We start from the raw sequence: 17918 nt of genomic DNA, 5'->3' as shown, positions 1-17918 counted from the left end.
GTGCAAGGCTGCCCCTTCCTGCCAACAGCAGCTCACATGACCAAACTAAAGTCTCTCTGTGTAAATAAAGTCGTGAAAGGACAACAGGAACTTCTCACATTAGCAAAGCCAGAGTTTGTTATGCTCAGAGGTGAAATGCAAGATATTAACTCAAGTACAGCGGTGGAAGAAGTACTCTGATTTTCTATAACCAAAAAAGTAAAAGTAAAACTAGAAATGTGAAGTTGGACAAAAACACTCTGTTACAAAAAAGTCCTGCACATTAAATCTTACTAGTGCAAAAGTATAAATGTATTTGTATCAAAAAACACCCAAATTACAAAAAGTACAGCTTTGTTGAGAAATGTTTTTTATATGATGTATAAGCAAAAAGGTCTGAATCTAAAAACTAATTAAAGGAGTCAAATAAATGAAGCAAATGTGAAATATTAGTTAAAATATAGAAGTATGAGTTTAAGTACCTCCAACGTTTACTTGTGTACAATACTTATGTAACAATCCTCCTGTTTGAAAGTTGTAGGGTGTATTATATTCTGCTCGGTAGTATTCAAATATAATGCTCCATGGCTTCTCTTGGATAACAGAACTTAACTCACTGTACATTTTACATTTATATTCCTTACATACTTAATGTAGATATAATATCCTGCTTTATATTTTGTGTACATTTTTTGGCCGACATGCATGTTTTCTACTTCTTTTTTTTTTTAATGCTATTTTATTTTCATTGTAATGTACAATGCCCTGTCTTTATGTTGCTGCAACGTAAAATCTCTCAAATTGGGATCAAAACAGTACTTTCCATCAAAGCATCCACAACTGGCTCCACACTGAAAAGCCAAATTAACATGAATTCGTTTGTGATATTAATATTCAGTATTAATGTAGTACTTACATCCATTCTGCTAAATGGGTTACTAACATGTTTGATAGTTTAAGTGCTGATAAAACTTCTGTACTATCAGAGGCTGCTCTGACGATTCAAGACTACACTTGTGTGGTGCTCTGCTGTCACCTACTGGTCAACATGCAAAGGTACAGCTTGGAGAACAGAACTGTCCAAAAAGACAAATCCTGTCCAGTAAATTCTACAGAAGCATATTTAAAGCATCATTTTAAATTAGAAATACAGAATTATGTGGATCAAGCTCCCCATCCTCACCCCTATCAACCAACACATTCTACCCTGAATAAAACACGTCACACAAAGCTCTGTTCCAAAACCTTTATCAGTTTTTGTGGACAATCTGTGATATGTACATGGAGGATTGTTTGACAATAAGGAAATGGAAAAAGAAATAAAATGTAAGATTAAAATGTACTTACAAATCAAAGAATTAACTGTTATTTATATTTGTGGAACATGAGTAAAGATCTGTCAGATCTTTAAAAAATAAAAATGGTATAAAATGGCAAAAATCACACAATCTTTTTTTTAAAGTGATGTAGAAGATGAGCACAGCGCAGTCAGGCGATTCTGTCAAGAGGAGAAATAAACAATGATGAGAATCAAAAGCATGTGCTACATTTCTCAGCTCACATGCTGAAACAGTGACATTACACAAGTGATTCATATACCTTAAGGGTATTAATTCTCCTCAGAGTGGGTTCATCCAGGAGAGACAGATCCACGGAGTCCATCTCGCTGGCCAGTAGCTGAACACTCTGCAGAGGCATATCACATCACAGATCAGAAGGCTGTATGATTTGAAAAAAGCTATAGCGATTATTTATGACTGATATTGCAATTGCGGTATGATTCACGAGAGAGGGGATTAATCATTTTAGCATCGTTATTGAAAGATATATTTATAATGATCATGGTGTGATTAAGAGGCGCTGTATCCAACAAACATACTTTATTCATTTCTGTCAAATAAGATTTTGAAGGCCGGGACATCTACCCAGCACCAACATCATTCATTCATAATAATATCTTCACATATTTGAACTGTAACAAATATTGCACGTCCTGTATTTCTAATTGCACTAGTCCATATTACACTTTTTGAAAAATGTTGCTTAACATCACAGCTCTATCAATGTGCTTATCTAAAGAAATACATAATGAGGCCACTGTTGTAATGTCATGGAGTGTCATTTATTTTGTGTCCTGTAAATTTATTCAGATAACTAAACAAAAGAGAAGTTTAAGACGGCACCAGAATTTTTGTTTTAAACATTAAAAATAAACTTTATCAACAAGCTGTGGAAAACAACCACATCTTTCCTAAATTAAGTCAGCTACAAATGTGAATATTCTTGCCCTGCTGTTAATAAGCAGTAAGCTTGATGGCTGTACATCTAGACCAGAGGTGGCCAAACCTTTTCATTGAGGGCCACATACAGATATGTCGCTAATAAATTAAGTTATAAGCTGGCTAAATCAATCAAATGTAGGTCAATGATGATACACAAGCTTCATGTGAGGGCAATATTCCATTATACTTTTAGAATTTGCTGAGGGCCAATTCAAAATGGAGAACGGGCCACAGTTGGCCCCCAGGCCGTAGTTTGGACGGCCCTGATGTAGACCGTATGGATCCAGTAGAAGAGGTGAAAGGCTCCCCTTGATTTCTTTGGGATCCAAAAGTCTGAGCTCACCTCTCCGTTGCCGATGGGGATGTTGATGACGATGTCTTCATTTCCGGCTGCGATGGGAGAGCCGTTGACTGAGATGCTGTAAACCCTCTCTTTGTGGTGGGGATTCCTCATAGCGGGGGTCTTTGGAAGTCTGAGGAAATAAAGATTTAATGGTGAGCATGTTGGAAGCCTGTGTGTAGTCTCTGTGATCTAAAAGTAGATCCAAGAGAGTAAAAATGAGCGGCATTTAAAAAAGGAGCAACATAGCTAGCGATGCCCGTATAATGTAAAACATATGAAGGTGCTTATTCTTATTTAGGATCCCCATTAGCACTAGCACAAGCGTTGGCTATTCTTTCTGGGGTCCTCACACACACACACAACAAACATTAAACAAAACTAAAAGCAAAATAGAACAACTCATTTCATCATATGAACAATGGTATACGAAGTGAAACAAAAATGGTCATCACATTTTAGCCATCATCACAAGGCCAAACCACAGGCAGTTACATTTTACTCTGTAATGCTCATATAATGTTTTAGCAACCTTTTAAAATGTACTTGAGAATTTTCCTGAATCATGTGGACTGGTAAAGAGTTCCAGCTGACCATGGCTCTGTACATGACTGTTTTGTCTGATATTTGATTTAGATGTGGGTAATACGAACCTTCTTTCTATTGCATGTCTTGTTTGATAGTTATGTTGAGTGTACTGCGATATAAACCTTTGTGATAATATATGTGGTAAGTGTGTCACTGTAATATTCCTAACAAACTTTAACAAAGTATAAGTGGACCTCTGTCTGACACTCAACCATTTAAGGGTCTCCAACATTTCAGTCACTCTGGTTCTGTAGGAGCACTGCAGTGCACATCGTGCTGCCTTTTTGAGCTACTTGTAGTTTGTCTAGATCTTTTTCTGCAGCACTAGACCAAATAACAAAACAGTAATCAAGCGGTGACAGAACCAAAGCATCTAGAACTTGTCTACTGACATCTTTTGGCAAATATTTTACAATTCTTTTAACAAGTGACACACCCCTTCCCATTTTACATACAACATTATCAGTTTGTTTAGACCAAGATCATTTTTGATCCAGAGTTATACCTAACAATTTCGTTTCCTTGACCTGTTCAATTTCAATATGGTTTAAATGTAATAGCAACTTAGGTTCACCTTTTAACTGATGATTTGATCCTATTATTAAAGATTTAGTTTTTCCAGCATTAAGTACTAACTTATTATGTATGACCCACTCTGAGATCTGTTCTAGATCCTTGTTCATACAGTGACTCAGCTCACTTGTAGATGAAGCTGCTCCATATATTGTCGAGTCATCTGCATACATTACAATTTTGGATTCTTGTAGCACTAATGGTAGATCATTTGTAAAAATAGAAAATAAAAGTGGCCCCAAACAACTACCCTGAGGAACTCCACAAGTGACTGACTTAATCTTTGACAAACTTCCATTAAAAACAGTTTGACATCGATTGGTCAAGTAACTTTCTATCCACCTCAGCGCATTCAGATTAAAACCATATTGTTTTAGCTTGTGCAACAACAATGGATGATCAATGACATCAAAGGCAGAACTAAAATCAAGTAGTACTGTACCCACTAACTTCCTATCATCTCCTTCCACCTTCCAGTCATCGGTCATTTGTGTTAAAGCAGTACATGTTGAATGGCCCGGCCGGTAAGCATGTTGATAATCACTGTTAAGATTGTTGCCTTCAAAGTATTTTTGTATTTGGTTTAAAATTATTCTCTCCATTATCTTTCCTAATGCTGGTAACAAACTTATTGGGCGGCTATTTGTACCAGAAAATGGTCCAGCTGGATTTTTTGCAAGTGGAATAATTTTTGCTATTTTCCATGCCTGTGGGCAAATACATTTTTCAATACTCAAATTGATGATATAGCAGATAGGCTCTGCAACCAAATTAGCAACATATCTAAGAAATGTACCATCTAAATGATCCACACCTGGCGGTTTATCATTACATTTACCTAGTTGACATTCAACATCTGCAATTGTCACTTTCTCTATTTTACATTTACAATTCTTATTTCCATAATTAAATCATTTATTAGAAAAGTGGAGTTCCTATTTATAGGTTGCTTCATATTTCTCCTGAGATCATTCACTTTATCAAGAAAATAATCATTCAAATAATCAGCAATTTGTACTGGTTTAGTCAAGAATTTCCCTTCCACCTCAAGATATGTTGAGGTGGATTTCGGCTTACGGCCCATCATGCCATTTACTAAACTCCACAGCTGTTTCTTATCATCCTTAATGTCTTTAATTTTATTTCCGTAATACAATTGTTTTTTCTTTTTATTTAATGCTGTAACATCATTTCTTAACCTTCTATAAATTTGCCCATCTGACTCATAACTTGATGAGAAAGCTACAATTTTGGCATCATCTCTTAATTCATCATCTAACCAGGGTGCTCTAAAGTTCCTTACTGTCAAGTGGTGCATGTTTATCAATCACTTGCATGAATAACAAATTAAATACTGCAAGAGCATCATCTGGATTTAGTTTTTCAAAAATATTTTCCAACATATCTTTTGAACATCCTTTATAAATGACTCTTCACAAAAACATTTCATTGATCTCCTCACAATTACTTTCAGTCCTGCTTTTGGCACCTTTGTCTTTCTCACGATAATTATTAAATTATGATCAGTACACCCTACTGGAATTGATATTGCCTGTGAACATAAATGGCTAACATTTGTAAATATATGATCAATACAAGTTGCACTTGTTGCTCCACCTTTCTTTATGCATATCCTAGTAGGTTTAGTCACCATTTGTACCAAGTTACATGTATTAGCTATGCAACTTGTTTTTTAAGGCACAGTGGGACATATTCCAGTCAATGTTTAAATCACCGATAAAATAAATCTCTCTATCAAGATCACAAACTTTATCTAACATTTGACATACTTTTTCTAAATAATTTAGGTTTGAATTAGGAGGTCTGTAACAACATCCCACCAACAAAGGTTTCAAATGAGGTAAATGAATTTGCAACCAAAGTACTTCAATATCAGCAGACATCAAATCATATCTGACTTTAGCTGGCATTTCCTTTTGAACGTATACTGCCACCCCACCTCCATATGCATTCCTGTCTTTTCTAAATATACTATATCCCTGAATGTCCACGGCAGCGTCATTAAAGGTGTCATCTAGAGTTTCTGATATTGCTAACAAATGAATACCACATGATAATATTTCCTCTATCTCAGACACTTTATTTCTTAGGCTACAAATATTGATATGAGCCAATTTAAACCTTTATTTGGTAACTTATTTGACATTAAGATGGCAATTTAAATGTTTTTTCTTTTTCACTTCTTTTCAAAATTGAAAGCTGAACCAAAACATACAAGCAACACAACTTCAACCACACACCATCACACAACCCCACACCTCACTGCCCATAGATTGCTATCCATGTGCATACTCACTCACCTAAACGAGCAGCACGGTAGCTCCCTAACATTTTAGATAATAACCTTTGTGTTAAATACATTCATGGTAATGTCTTGCAACGCAAGATCAAATTTATAAATCAATAAATCAAAATGCCATTTTTAGGAGGAATGAACAACAATAGAGACCAGTTAAAATTGGCCTCTATTCAAAATCTATTAAACGCAATCTCATAGTCGCAGTTGATGAAATAAATAACTTAAAATAAGGTAGTAGATAACTCATAGGCCAGTGAATATTGGCCTACAATGAATAAATTCGCAATACACCAAAACTGCAACAATTCCCTTTGCATAATATAATTCATTTCATCTCCTGATATGCATAAACATACCATCTAATTATGTCATGTCCATCAGTCATTTCCCACCTCTATTTCAGCTTTGAGCTGAAACCGGGTTTATCACTGTTTTATAGAAATGCTCAGCTTCACTACAGTCCCGATACAGTTTTGTTTGTCCATTGAAGGTTACGATGAGTGTTGCAGGGAACAGTAGTCCATGCCTCACCTCAGCCTTACGCAGCTTCATCCTGACGTCATTGAAAAGTGCTCTCTTCCTGGCAATATCCGCAGTAATATCAGGAAATATCTTCACTCGCATGCCTCGGAAAATGATCTCTCCCTTGCTTCTTGCCAGCTTCAAGATAGCTTCCTTTGCTTGGTATCTCTGCATAGTGACAATCATAGGTCTGGGTCTCGTATCAGTCCCATGCCCAATCCTGTATGCCATCTCGACTGCCGGGTCACATGAGAGCTCACTTCCGAATACCTCCTTTAAAAAGTTTGTCACAAAGGCAATGGGATCGCTCTTCTCTATATCCTTTTTCAGTCCAAACACACGTAGATTCAACTTTCTGTTTTGAATCTCCATCCTCTCAATTTTGTCTTTAAACTCTTTGTTTTCCTTCATTAGATTTCCATTTGCAGTTTCGAGTATAGCAACCCTACAATCCATATCGGTCAGTCCCTCCTCCATATCACCGAGCCTCTGACAATATGAGTCGAGTTCTCCCTTTAAAGCATCAAGCTGCGGCTGGAACCTCTCGAAAGCAGCCCCTATCTCCTCTCTTATTATTGGGCGTATTAGTGCCGACAGCTCCGAGCTGTTCACCTGCGAGGACTCGCTCTCCATGGCGTTCTCCTCAGCTGCTCGTGTGTCATTCACTCCCGACAGGCCGCTGCTCTCGTTTAACGGCACTTTAGCCTTTTTGTGTGCTTTCTTTGGTGCCATTATATTCCCCACATTATATTTCACTATGGACTTTGACTGAACAACTTGATCATCCGTTCATAACCTGATTTTTCATAAGTTTGAAACGGGAGCTACACGCTCCTAAGTTTTACACACCACTTCCGCGCATGAGCACTTCCTCTGCTTAATCCACTTGCAGATGAGAACTATAAAACCAAACCATTTTAAGAATTATCTTGGGATGTGATGCAATAGTTAGGGTGTTTATTTGCCTGTTGCGTTTTCATAAAAAGAAAAACTAGCCCAACAGTTCAGAGCAATAACAGCACAGGAATTTCAAAGTTAAATACTGAATTTAAAAAAAGGACACAGATACAAGCAAGGAGTACACAACTGGACAAAGCAGGCTTTTCTTACATTTAGGAGTCAGTTAACCACATTGCTGTTGGTTTTACTCATCACTTCATATAGGCGCAGAGAGACGTTTAAACCCAACAACACAGACTTCCCTTTGGCAGAATTTAATTGTTGTCAATATGATTCATGCATAACAGGGAAGGAGATATCCTTTCTTGCCGAAACAGCGACAATATTACTATGTATTTTAACGTGTAGCTTCTACTGTGATGCCTGCTTACCTGGAATCAAAGCGTGGGGTAATGAGGGGAGTGGCTCCCATCATCAGAGAATCATCCATCATATTCCTTGCAGGAGTGATCAATGGCTTCCTGCTCGACCTGAAACCAGACAGAGACAACTTAGCATGGTTACATAATTGCCAACCAAATGTTCAAAAGGTTAAAGAAATGATGGCTGGACTGAAAGAGGTTTTTTGAGACTAATATTCATATTCAGCATAAAAGAACTTCATATATTCTGTATCAATCACACGAGCATTAAATACTTCTATGACCACCAAAGCATCGATGATCAACATGTACATTTACTAAAAATATTTTATAATACAATCAAACAAGGTTAAAAATAATTATTTTGCCTTTTGAATATTGCATTCTTTACAAACCATACTTCTTAAATGATATTAATCATTCTGCCCTGAAAAGGGATAAAGAATCTCTTTACCGTCTGAGGGGGGTGTTATGTTTGCTGACCGCCAGTGCCTTCGCTCTTTTTGATGTAGTTGGAGGTTTCCTTGTTGCTTTCGCCTGAATTAGGAACAAGCAGTTAAACACAACGCCACTCCATAGCAACCACACAGTCTCTGTATTTACATCAATAATGTTCTCAAACGCTCAGCTGGGTCTTCCTCTTTGTATGCTTGCTTAAATGAAAATCATCTATTACCTTCCTTGTTATGCTCAGGGTGTTTTCCTTATCCGAACTGGATTCAGCTTTTTTCTGTGATGCTGTGGGGTGAAGACAAAATAAATGGGATCAAATCACACGTTAATTTATTGTCCATTTATTTAAACAATGTTAGTCAGCAACAGCATTTAGTTAATACACTTCTTTCATTTAAAAATAGTTTGAAAGAAAACTGAAGGTGTTTATCTTTACATACTTTGTTTTATTGATTTCAGAAAGGCAGCTTGGTCATCCACAATGCTCTCCACAACAGCAGCTTCCTCTTCTTTCTGCAAGTAGACATTTATTAAGAACTGAATGAGTGTTTAATAAAGACAAAAAGGTGAGTCTACACATGCCAAAGAGAAACTGAACTGAGTGAATCAATGATATATAAAAAACATGATCAACTTACGCCAACATTTGCCACTTCTGGTGAGTTTTGTTTCTCAGAATCTGCACAGAAGGAAATGTTTTTGTATTTATTTAAGGAAGTTGAAATGAGAAAACAATAAATGGAAGTGCATATCCTACACATCGAACAACATGTTCAAGGAGTGAAAAGCACTGGATCAGTAGTATTCAACCTTTAGTGAATTGGGATTCTGGTGAGACTCATATCTGACTGTGTGTAAACTCACTGAATAGTTCTATCCAGGGCATTTGGCGGACAACATTTGGGAGCTTAATCAGTTCCACGTTGTAGCCGTTGTCGACATCTTTCAGCAGATGGCTGATCTTCTCTTTCATTCGTGTAACTCTGGTCTTCACTGTGAAACATAATAAAAGAGTTTTAGCTTAATCCATTAGTTGATAAAAGAAGCTCAAATTGTCTCATCATGGACAAACGACAGCTTTGAAATGCCCTGCTGTATAGAAACGCACCAGTAAAGATAGTCTCATACTATATTATCCTGACTGATCAATAATATAAGCTGATTTAATTTAATATACTGGCATATATGTGAACCAAAGAAGTTACAAGGTATTGCTTTACAGAAAGGTCTATGACAGGGGTGTCCAAACTTTTTTCACTGAGGGCCACATACAGAAAAACATTCGAACAGCTGGGCCACTCACTAGAGGAGAGGTATTGCCTCATAAGTTAAGTTATACAACTGATCAAATGCAGGCACATTATTGTTGATGCTGGAATATGCTTTAAGAAACCAAACAGGTGACATCACAGCTTTCCATTAATTTTGTTGGCAGCCTTAAAACAGGAGGCTCAGATTGCTTATAATAAGGGGAAACAAGAAGGGTCTATTTCAAGCTTGTTATGAAAATTAATTATTTGACCTTTTTTTTTCTCTAATCCACTAATGTTTGTTAGAAGAGGTTTTCAACTTGAATTAACTGAATTTATTCGAAAACTTACATGAATATTGTGTAATATAAATTATGTTCACATATATATATATTTAAGAAGTACAATATAAGAAAAGCACAAGTTTCATGTGTGGACCGTATTCCACAATACCTTTTGTATTTGCTGAAAACATTTTTTTTAAATACTGCTTTCTTTATTTTTCAAATTTGCAGTGTCGAGGCAAGTAAAAACCATGATTTCGATATCTTAAATGACTTAATATTGTTGCTTTGCTCTGTATATGGATGCAGAACAGAGTTCGAATCCAATATTCATCACGTGTCAATATCTTAGTCTACAACCTAATGGAAAAGGAGGAATCAAACACATGTAAAAGGCATTTAAGCAATCTTAGTATAAGAAGCAGTTAAATCTAAGAGGCTAAAATATAAAACAACATTTTGAAAGTAGTTGTTTCCTGTCACATATAGCAAGCCTGTCAGGGATTGGTGTCAATGAAACGTTACGTTTTTTTTCAAATTTAAAACAAGCCTTTTTAAAGCATTTCATTTGGGTTCTTGTTTTTACAACATGCCATGAAAAGCATTGAATATGCAGTGTAAAAAAACGTGAAATATAATCACCTTCACTGTCGAAATCCTGGAGGAAGGCATCCATCTTAACCGTCTTGGGGGTAATTTTCTGTTGCTTGGTCGTCCTTTTTCTGGGAGCCATGTCTGCGTCTATAGGGAGCGGAAACAAAATAAACGAAACCACGTTTGACAACACGAGACGGTTCTAAACATTAGCGAATTACAAAGCGTGGGTTTACTAAGTAAAATGGTTATAAATAAAACGAGCGTTTTGCAAAGAAACCACCGACATGCCGCTAACAGTAACAAGCCAACTGTTAATGCTAACGTCCCTTGGTGTGCTTCTTAGTTAGCGAGGTTACTTGTTTGCCTCGTAATTTGGCTGAATTTCTTAATTGTCAGCTTCTTTCATACGCACAAACAATTAATACAAAATAATCCGTTTTCGTCATAGCATAATATATTTTATAATTACTTTCTCTCACCTGATGGTATTATTCTTCGTCTCTCCCTTTTTCACAAAGCCGTTTTCAAATGTTTGCGCCAGGAGGGAGGCGTACAGTCAGCCAATTAAAATTCGTGTTTGCTCTGCGTCATGAAAAATGGTTCTCGACCAATCACAGCAGCAAACGTCAGTGTTTCCATCAGCAGGACGGAAATGGATACAGGCAACATGGTAGATACATGGGTAGAAATGTGATTTGAACAAGCAGCTACTGTTGCTTTAATTGAAAAGGGTTATCCGTATCATATTCAAGGAGTGCGTTAATCCAAAACGGACTAACATAATTTTAGGATCTGATACATTTAGATGTTGTGTTCAACTGATGTCTTAAATCGGCACCTGAAATGTCCAAACCTATACTACTTTCACTGCATCAAGGGCTGAGGAAAAGCTTCCAGAGTCTTGAAAACAACCAGAAAGTATGGGAGAGTGTGTTGGCCGACTGCATCCCTCTGATGGTATCTCTAGGTAACTTGGCGGAGCAGTCCCGAGCCCTTTCAAACATCCAAATCTCCAACACACCGCTCAGAGACTTTCCTGACCTGGAGGAGCGGCTGCGTTTCAAGCTCCAACTATCCACGGATACAGTGCTGGAAAAACTCAACTTGAATATGTAAGTGACTGGGTAAATTGTGCAACACGAATAAAGACTGCAAGACTGTAATGAGCATCACTTTTTAATCTGCTAGTTTATGTGGCTGCCGCTGCACTTATCAGCGGCAGCCAGCTTAGCCAGCTCCACCTGTTAGAAAGACCCTGGGCATATATGGACCTCCAAGCCAGAAAGGCTGAAACGTAGCTGATGGCATGCCACCAGTTGTATGTGATGCATACCTATTCTGAGGGATGTCACTCATAGTTATTGCTATTTTTTCAATATTCCCATAAAAAAACAGTACTACTGTTGCATATTGGCTTATAATAATTGACTTAATGCAGAATACCAGCTAGAAGTAATAAAGTTTAAAACTATGTTTGGGATAGTGATGCATGTAACCCGATTAAAATAATTAGCCATCCCTTTTTCTCACAGGTCTTCTCTACAGTCTGTTAGAGATTCCGTCACTAACCAGGTCTCTGCGGTGGTCCAGCTTTATGAGCAGAACGCAGACAGTCTGGATCTTCTCACTGTGACTGAGCGATCATCCACCGGTCCCTCAGTCTCCGACATGCTGGAGTGGCTGGTCAATGCTGAGCGTCACTTTCGGCAACAGTATCCTTAATGTTGGTGTTTGAATTTGATTTGCATTATGTTTTAGGTTCTTTTTTCTCCTTAACTCATGTTCAGATATCTGAGGAGGAAGACTCTGCTGCAGACTCTGAGGCCAGATGATCTCTCCCTTTTAGAATCTGCCCCCAAAAGATGGAAATCTTTGGAGTCTCCCAGTGCAGAGGATGAAATCAGAGGTACATTGCCTTATTTTGAATGCTGCTCTGTTCGGATAATAACTAATGAATTTATGATTGCATTCTCGTAAGATAAGTTACTCCAAATGTATTGACTTTTGCTACGATCAGATATAGTTTTTTTTGGTGTATACTTGTATTGTACTCTAGAATAAAGGCCAGACTATGTGAAGTCATGTTCAGATTTAATCACTGACCAGAGAGCATCACTAAGCCAAAAAGTATATTGGCTGTTGTTTAGTTAGCTGTCAGTGTTAGCAGTGTGTGTACCAAAGATTGGTAGGTGAACTCACTACTTCTCTGTTTTCTTGCAGATACACTTTGCAAAGTGCACTTCTTTATTGAGTCCCAATGAGAAGAGTAAACGCGACAGAAGGGCAACCTCGACCAGATTTAAATATGACTGCTGTCTTTGAAGAGAAGTGCATAAACTCGTAAAGATGGACGCATTTTTTGTTGATGAAACAAAATAGACTGTATTTTATTTTTTTTTAAAGAAATGTCCCTGCACACATCCATGGATCGGATATGTGTGCATGTACCAGACTTTATATTGTAATTGAAGATGAAGAAGAAGTTAACACATTGACAAAAAAAAAAAAAAAATCATACTTGACAACATTTTGGTTTGTGATGATTCAGATGACCCAAAACAAATCTATTTTTGTGAAACAACCAGCCACAATTACAATTGGTAGTGAGACGCTTTTTAACAAACTTTGTTTATTTCACACTTTCAATGTAGGCACACTCAGTCAAAGCTTTATGTGACAAAGAAAAAGGTAATGACATTGTGAGAGAATACCTGCTTGAGAAATCACTGCAATCTTCATAAAACAAGCCATCATTAAAGCCATCATAACAGTCATAAACTGACAATTTCGGCAATAGGCTTTCTTCAGGAACTACTATAAATCACAGTGCAGTAAGAGTCAAACAAACTTCAGGTTTCAACAGGTTCAACATTACAAAGAGATATATAAAATATAGGATCAATATATTAATAAATATATGTATTTCAATGTATAATTTGAGACTTAAAACTTGAGACAGTAAATTTAGGAAAGAAACAATGTTTTCACTAACTTCATCCCTCTTCACTTGCTGTTCCCTCCTCCCCTACCTATACATACTCCTTTAATGGTACACTATTGGATGTGATGGGTTTTGGAGGATCTGGTGCTGAAGCTGGTGAATTAGCGAAGCTCCGGCCTATGTAGCCCCTGCGGTACCTGCCACTCCTCTCCATGAGGGGGCAGGTGCTGCTCAGCACAGCTCCACTGATCATGAGAATAACGGCAGACGCCCAGCCCAGATAAATTGCCTGCCCCAGCTCCCTTTTGTGCATCAGAGGCACGTTGGGATTGTAGAAATCCTGGATGACTGTGTTGGCGGTCCAGGAGACGGGAATCAGCACGCACAGGCCGGTGAGGATGAAGAGAACCCCACCTGCGAGCGCGATCCCCGCCTTGGCCCTGCGGTCGTCTCCAGCGCAGGTTGTGCACTTCATGCCGCAGCAGGACACAGTGCAGGAGAGCCAGCCTATGAAGATGGCCAGACACATCAGGGCGCGGGCCGCCTGGATGTCCGGGGGCAAGGCCAGCATGGAGTCGTACGTCTTGCACTGCATGTGGCCCGTAGTCTGGTATATGCAGTTCATCCAGATGCCTTCCCACTTGATCTCCGAGGTCAGGATGTTGCTGCCGATGAAGGCCGAGACCTTCCACTGAGGCAGGGCCGTGACGGCGATCGCCATGATCCAGCCGGTCACCGCGCAGGTGAAGCTGATCAGCTGCATGCCAGTGTTCACCATGATGACACCTGTTTGTTAGACCACTCTCTGAAGAATCACAGTTTCCCTTAGTCTATTACAGTAACCTCTTATTTGTTTATCCTCTTTTGTGGTCTTTAAAGTCTACTCCTTTGGGTATTTGGTCCTGTTACTGTTGACGTTGCCAAATTTTCACGGTCTTTGCCCCAATGCCACCTTGTCAGCAGCCATTTTCTTCCCTTTTTCTTTTCCGCTTCAACATCTGCTCCCTTTTCCAACTTCCCTGAGTCCTCAAATTCACTCTGAAGTAATCACTTGAATTCTATAATCCACCTTTTTTCAAAGCATCAGTAGCACTTTCTCCTCCTTTTCATTCCTCAGTTTGACTCAATACATTATTGAGTAGCCAATAGCTGTGCAGCCACCTGTGGCAGTCCTCTGTAGCGGGATCGATTGGGCTTCACGGTCCAGGCCTTGTGAATGAAATTGATCCCAGCCAGGCTTTTATTTTTTCTGTGGAAGTGTTTCTTTGCCTTCAGCTCTGGTTCAAATCCAGGAGGCCAATTGTTGAGCTGCAGTGTGTTTCAGTGTCACACTCCTGGTACGGTGTTGCCTTACCTGGATGGATCACACTGATATAACCTGATACTCGGATTCGAAGGCCAGTGAGGCGGCTCTGCGTGTATCCTGTCACAGCAAGGTCTAGAAGGGTGATGCTTGATTACACAGAATAAAGACAGCAAGTCTTCGTCATTCAGAGTTATCCAATGTTGAGTCCTTGCAGAACAAATGGTACAGACATCCTGTCAAGATGAACAATCCAAAGAGCCATGTATTTGAGCAGGTTTTTCCACGATTCCACCTCAACTTTCGCAAAAATACAGACTTTAAAATCTGTGTCTGGTTTTTTGAAATAAAACCCAGGTTTCCATAGAAAAAGCGGCAGAAGATTTTGGCCTGAGACGCTGCTGCTGTTGCCCGTTGAAGTATCTCCTTGTTGACAATAAACGGCGCAGAGGTCCAAGTCTGGACGACGCCACTTCAGCTGCTCCGCTTCACCCTGCCCCCAACTGCTTCCTCAGTAGCAACGTAGCCCAAATGGGTCTGTCTGGTTCCAAACAAGGGTATAAATAACAAATCAGGGCCAAACAGTGAGACTCCTGCAGAGCATCTATTCACTTCTTCCAATCTTCACTGTTCACAGTCAAAGCTGCGAGAGCAACACTGAACCCTAGGGAAAAAAAAGCGATGGGAGGGAGGGGGAAAAAGAGGGTGAGACAACAAAAGGAGGGAGGGATGGCTGGACGAGGATGGAGCACGGTCTGTTGGTGGATCAGTTAACACAAAGACAACACAGGTGGGGGGAGGCCTCTACAATGAGGATTACACACTTTGTATTGCTTTGTATCACACAAACTCGTATGTATTTTTGGGGAGCTTTCACAAATATGAGCTGTTAATTCTGCTATTTGTTTGCGATGAAAGGGAGAAACCACTTTACAAAAGGAGGCATAGGTTTTCTTTTTTTTTTAACAATAACTATGGTTGAAATGCTGAAAAGCCACAGGAGAAATACATAGGTCACAGGTTAAAAAAAAGTATTGTATGATTGTGTCACCTGGACAAAAAAAAATAACAAAACCCTGAATTCTGATACTTTTGGGGGTTTTGAATTTGTTACATTTTGCAATTTGCAGAGGAAACATCAACAGGTTATTATCAGTACATTTTTACTGAGGAGGAAAGCAGGCCCTGGCTGCAACAGAAGGATCTGACAGCACCTCTTTGTCTTATATATTTACAAATCCCGCTCTCCCGCTCCCTCAGTATTACACCGAACCTTGGTGTGCCGGCGTGTTGATGAATTAAATATCATGGCATCAAGATCTGTGGTTCAGGTTTCCTTTCTTGTGTAGCCTCTACTCTCCTTGGTAACGGTGGTCATGACAACCAGCCAGGACACAGGAAACGGGATGATACACAAAGGGAAGCAGAAAAAGGTGACACATACCAATGATTGCGATCCAGGCTGGGTGTATAAACACAGATATAGGTGTGTTGTAGTGAAATCACACTAAAGCCATGCAGCCTCATTTCCATCGTAATTAGGAAAAATATCACCAGATGTATGTTCCTGATTTACATACAGTAAAAATATTGGAGTTATTGTAAATAGCTTGAATGCTCTTGTTTCAAAGGTCATACCAGCTGACTGCATGACTTTTACCTGAGGCCCCAGGAGCAGAGGGGTGCAGCGTTGAACTATCATAACAGGGCAACATAGAACAGAGTGAGAAAATATGTTTTGAAATTATTTCTGAATGACAACCATTCAAAATGGCAACTTTAAATTAACATATGGAAATAATTTGAATAACAATAGTGGCACATTTATCAACAAAGGCAAGATGAAAAATTGTGTTTTTTGTTTTGAATCCATTGTTTTTCAAATAAATTGAGCCACCAACAGATACCTGTTTCCAACCTAAGTATAAATAATGTTGATAATTAATAAAAACTGTTTGAAATGTTATTTTAAGTTGATTGCTTCTTACAGCTCAGCTGAAAATAATTGTTATCCCTTCTGATCTATTTATTTTTTGTTCTTTTAGCTTTATTTGAACCTCTGCTTCTCTTTCCCTATTATATTAGTAAAAACACTTAAACTTGATTCTTCATACATAAAAGCCGACTTCTTGTAACGATTTAATGAAAAGAAAGTGTATCATCATTTGTGAATTCTCACTCTATATTAAGTGAATTCAGTGGACTTACTGACCATATAGTGTACCTGCAAATATGTTAAATGCTGCTACACTAACCAGTTGTTTTAGTGTTCCATTGTTGGAGCTAATCTATCCTCTAGGCATAAGCTTGGTCGAGGTCTAAAGATAAGATTGGCTTCTTTGCTGTTCTAGAAATGCACTCACTTAACATGGAAGTTCAGTTTGACTGCATCTTCACTATCTCACATGGAACGACATCAGTTCTGTAAGAAAAGATATCTTCATGTCTCATTCATGTCACTTATGTGTAAGATGACCATCAAGCTGGGGAAATGGATAGATCATTAATGTTTTACTGTTCCCAGTAATCATGGGAACCCGTTTACCTGGCTAAAGAATGCCATCTAGTGACAAAGTACATGCACAGAGAGACATTGTGTGCATCATCCATTTCTGGACTCAAACAGTTGCATTGTTGCTGCTTGTTTTTAATGTGATGTTATAACACAAAAGGAAATGACAATTAACATAAGGGGGAAAATGTCTATAAACGAAATCTATTTCACCGCAAATTGGACATGTAAGCAGAATTACCACTTTATGTAGTGTTTGTGGTTCTTAAACATAGCTGCCATTTCAAATTCCATTCTATTGAGTTCTCTCGATATAATTTGTATCCACAAACAGTTCAAGCATTATCCATCCGTCCTTTAATATGGTTTATTTAAATTACATTTTCTAAAAGTACCATTTTTAATTATTACTTATATTTTGAGGATGTGGAGAAATCTCTCATGGAACTAAGCATGCAGGAGTGATGTATCCCAACAGGTTTTGGTTTAGCAGAGGGTTTGGTTTGGCGTGAGTCTTTTAATATTTCGCTGCACGTGTCTGATGTTTTCCAGAGCAGTTTCAATGGGATGTATTAAGATCGGATGTTGAGAATCCCAGTTGCATAATATGCCATCTTTCATCAATGACAAGAACACACCAGCTCTGTTATAG

General features: G+C 38.4%; 3 protein-coding genes across 4 annotated transcripts; 1 reads left to right on the top strand and 2 right to left on the bottom strand.

Moving 5' to 3' along the window:
- Nucleotides 1–1211: 1211 nt before the first annotated feature.
- On the bottom strand, nt 1212–11129 carry cdca8 (cell division cycle associated 8). Of its 2 annotated transcripts, none has more exons than XM_063899382.1 (11): nt 10990–11129; nt 10556–10654; nt 9244–9372; nt 9018–9058; nt 8820–8892; nt 8603–8664; nt 8381–8463; nt 7936–8034; nt 2605–2734; nt 1579–1665; nt 1212–1477 (listed from the first exon to the last, which is right to left on the bottom strand). In XM_063899382.1, exons 2-11 carry the CDS (start codon nt 10644–10646, stop codon nt 1436–1438), a joined length of 837 nt encoding a protein of 278 aa, XP_063755452.1. In that variant the 5' UTR covers nt 10647–10654; nt 10990–11129; the 3' UTR covers nt 1212–1435. The 2 variants fall into 2 exon arrangements, with proteins under 2 accessions (XP_063755452.1, XP_063755453.1); XM_063899383.1 differs by having other exon boundaries at nt 10980–11070.
- A 9-nt stretch (nt 11130–11138) lies between these two features.
- On the top strand, nt 11139–16720 carry airim (AFG2 interacting ribosome maturation factor). Its single transcript, XM_063899385.1, has 4 exons — nt 11139–11622; nt 12043–12222; nt 12298–12416; nt 12731–16720. The coding sequence occupies exons 1-4, from the start codon at nt 11354–11356 to the stop codon at nt 12769–12771; spliced, it is 609 nt and encodes a 202-aa protein (XP_063755455.1). The 5' UTR covers nt 11139–11353; the 3' UTR covers nt 12772–16720.
- Nucleotides 13097–16326, bottom strand: cldn35 (claudin 35). Its single transcript, XM_063899384.1, has one exon. It carries the CDS (start codon nt 14227–14229, stop codon nt 13540–13542), a length of 690 nt encoding a protein of 229 aa, XP_063755454.1. The 5' UTR covers nt 14230–16326; the 3' UTR covers nt 13097–13539.
- Nucleotides 16721–17918: the final 1198 nt, after the last annotated feature.

Source organism: Eleginops maclovinus, chromosome 13 (assembly GCF_036324505.1).
Source record: "Eleginops maclovinus isolate JMC-PN-2008 ecotype Puerto Natales chromosome 13, JC_Emac_rtc_rv5, whole genome shotgun sequence".
NCBI lineage: Eukaryota > Metazoa > Chordata > Actinopteri > Perciformes > Eleginopidae > Eleginops > Eleginops maclovinus.
Note: the sequence above shows the minus strand (reverse complement) of the source record. Positions and strands in the feature narration are given on the sequence as shown.

Excerpts from the sequence above, each read along its gene's own strand:
- cdca8 (XM_063899382.1), bottom strand. The coding sequence starts at position 10,646 with ATGGCTCCCAGAAAAAGGACGACCAAGCAACAGAAAATTACCCCCAAG. Across the intron at positions 8,665-8,819 it reads TCTGAAATCAATAAAACAAA|CATCACAGAAAAAAGCTGAA; the intron begins GTATGTAAAGAT and ends TTCACCCCACAG. Across the intron at positions 1,666-2,604 it reads TCCCCATCGGCAACGGAGAG|AGTGTTCAGCTACTGGCCAG; the intron begins GTGAGCTCAGAC and ends ATGCCTCTGCAG.
- airim (XM_063899385.1), top strand. The coding sequence starts at position 11,354 with ATGTCCAAACCTATACTACTTTCACTGCATCAAGGGCTGAGGAAAAGC. Across the intron at positions 11,623-12,042 it reads GAAAAACTCAACTTGAATAT|GTCTTCTCTACAGTCTGTTA; the intron begins GTAAGTGACTGG and ends TTTTTCTCACAG. Across the intron at positions 12,223-12,297 it reads GAGCGTCACTTTCGGCAACA|ATATCTGAGGAGGAAGACTC; the intron begins GTATCCTTAATG and ends ACTCATGTTCAG.
- cldn35 (XM_063899384.1), bottom strand. The coding sequence starts at position 14,229 with ATGGTGAACACTGGCATGCAGCTGATCAGCTTCACCTGCGCGGTGACC.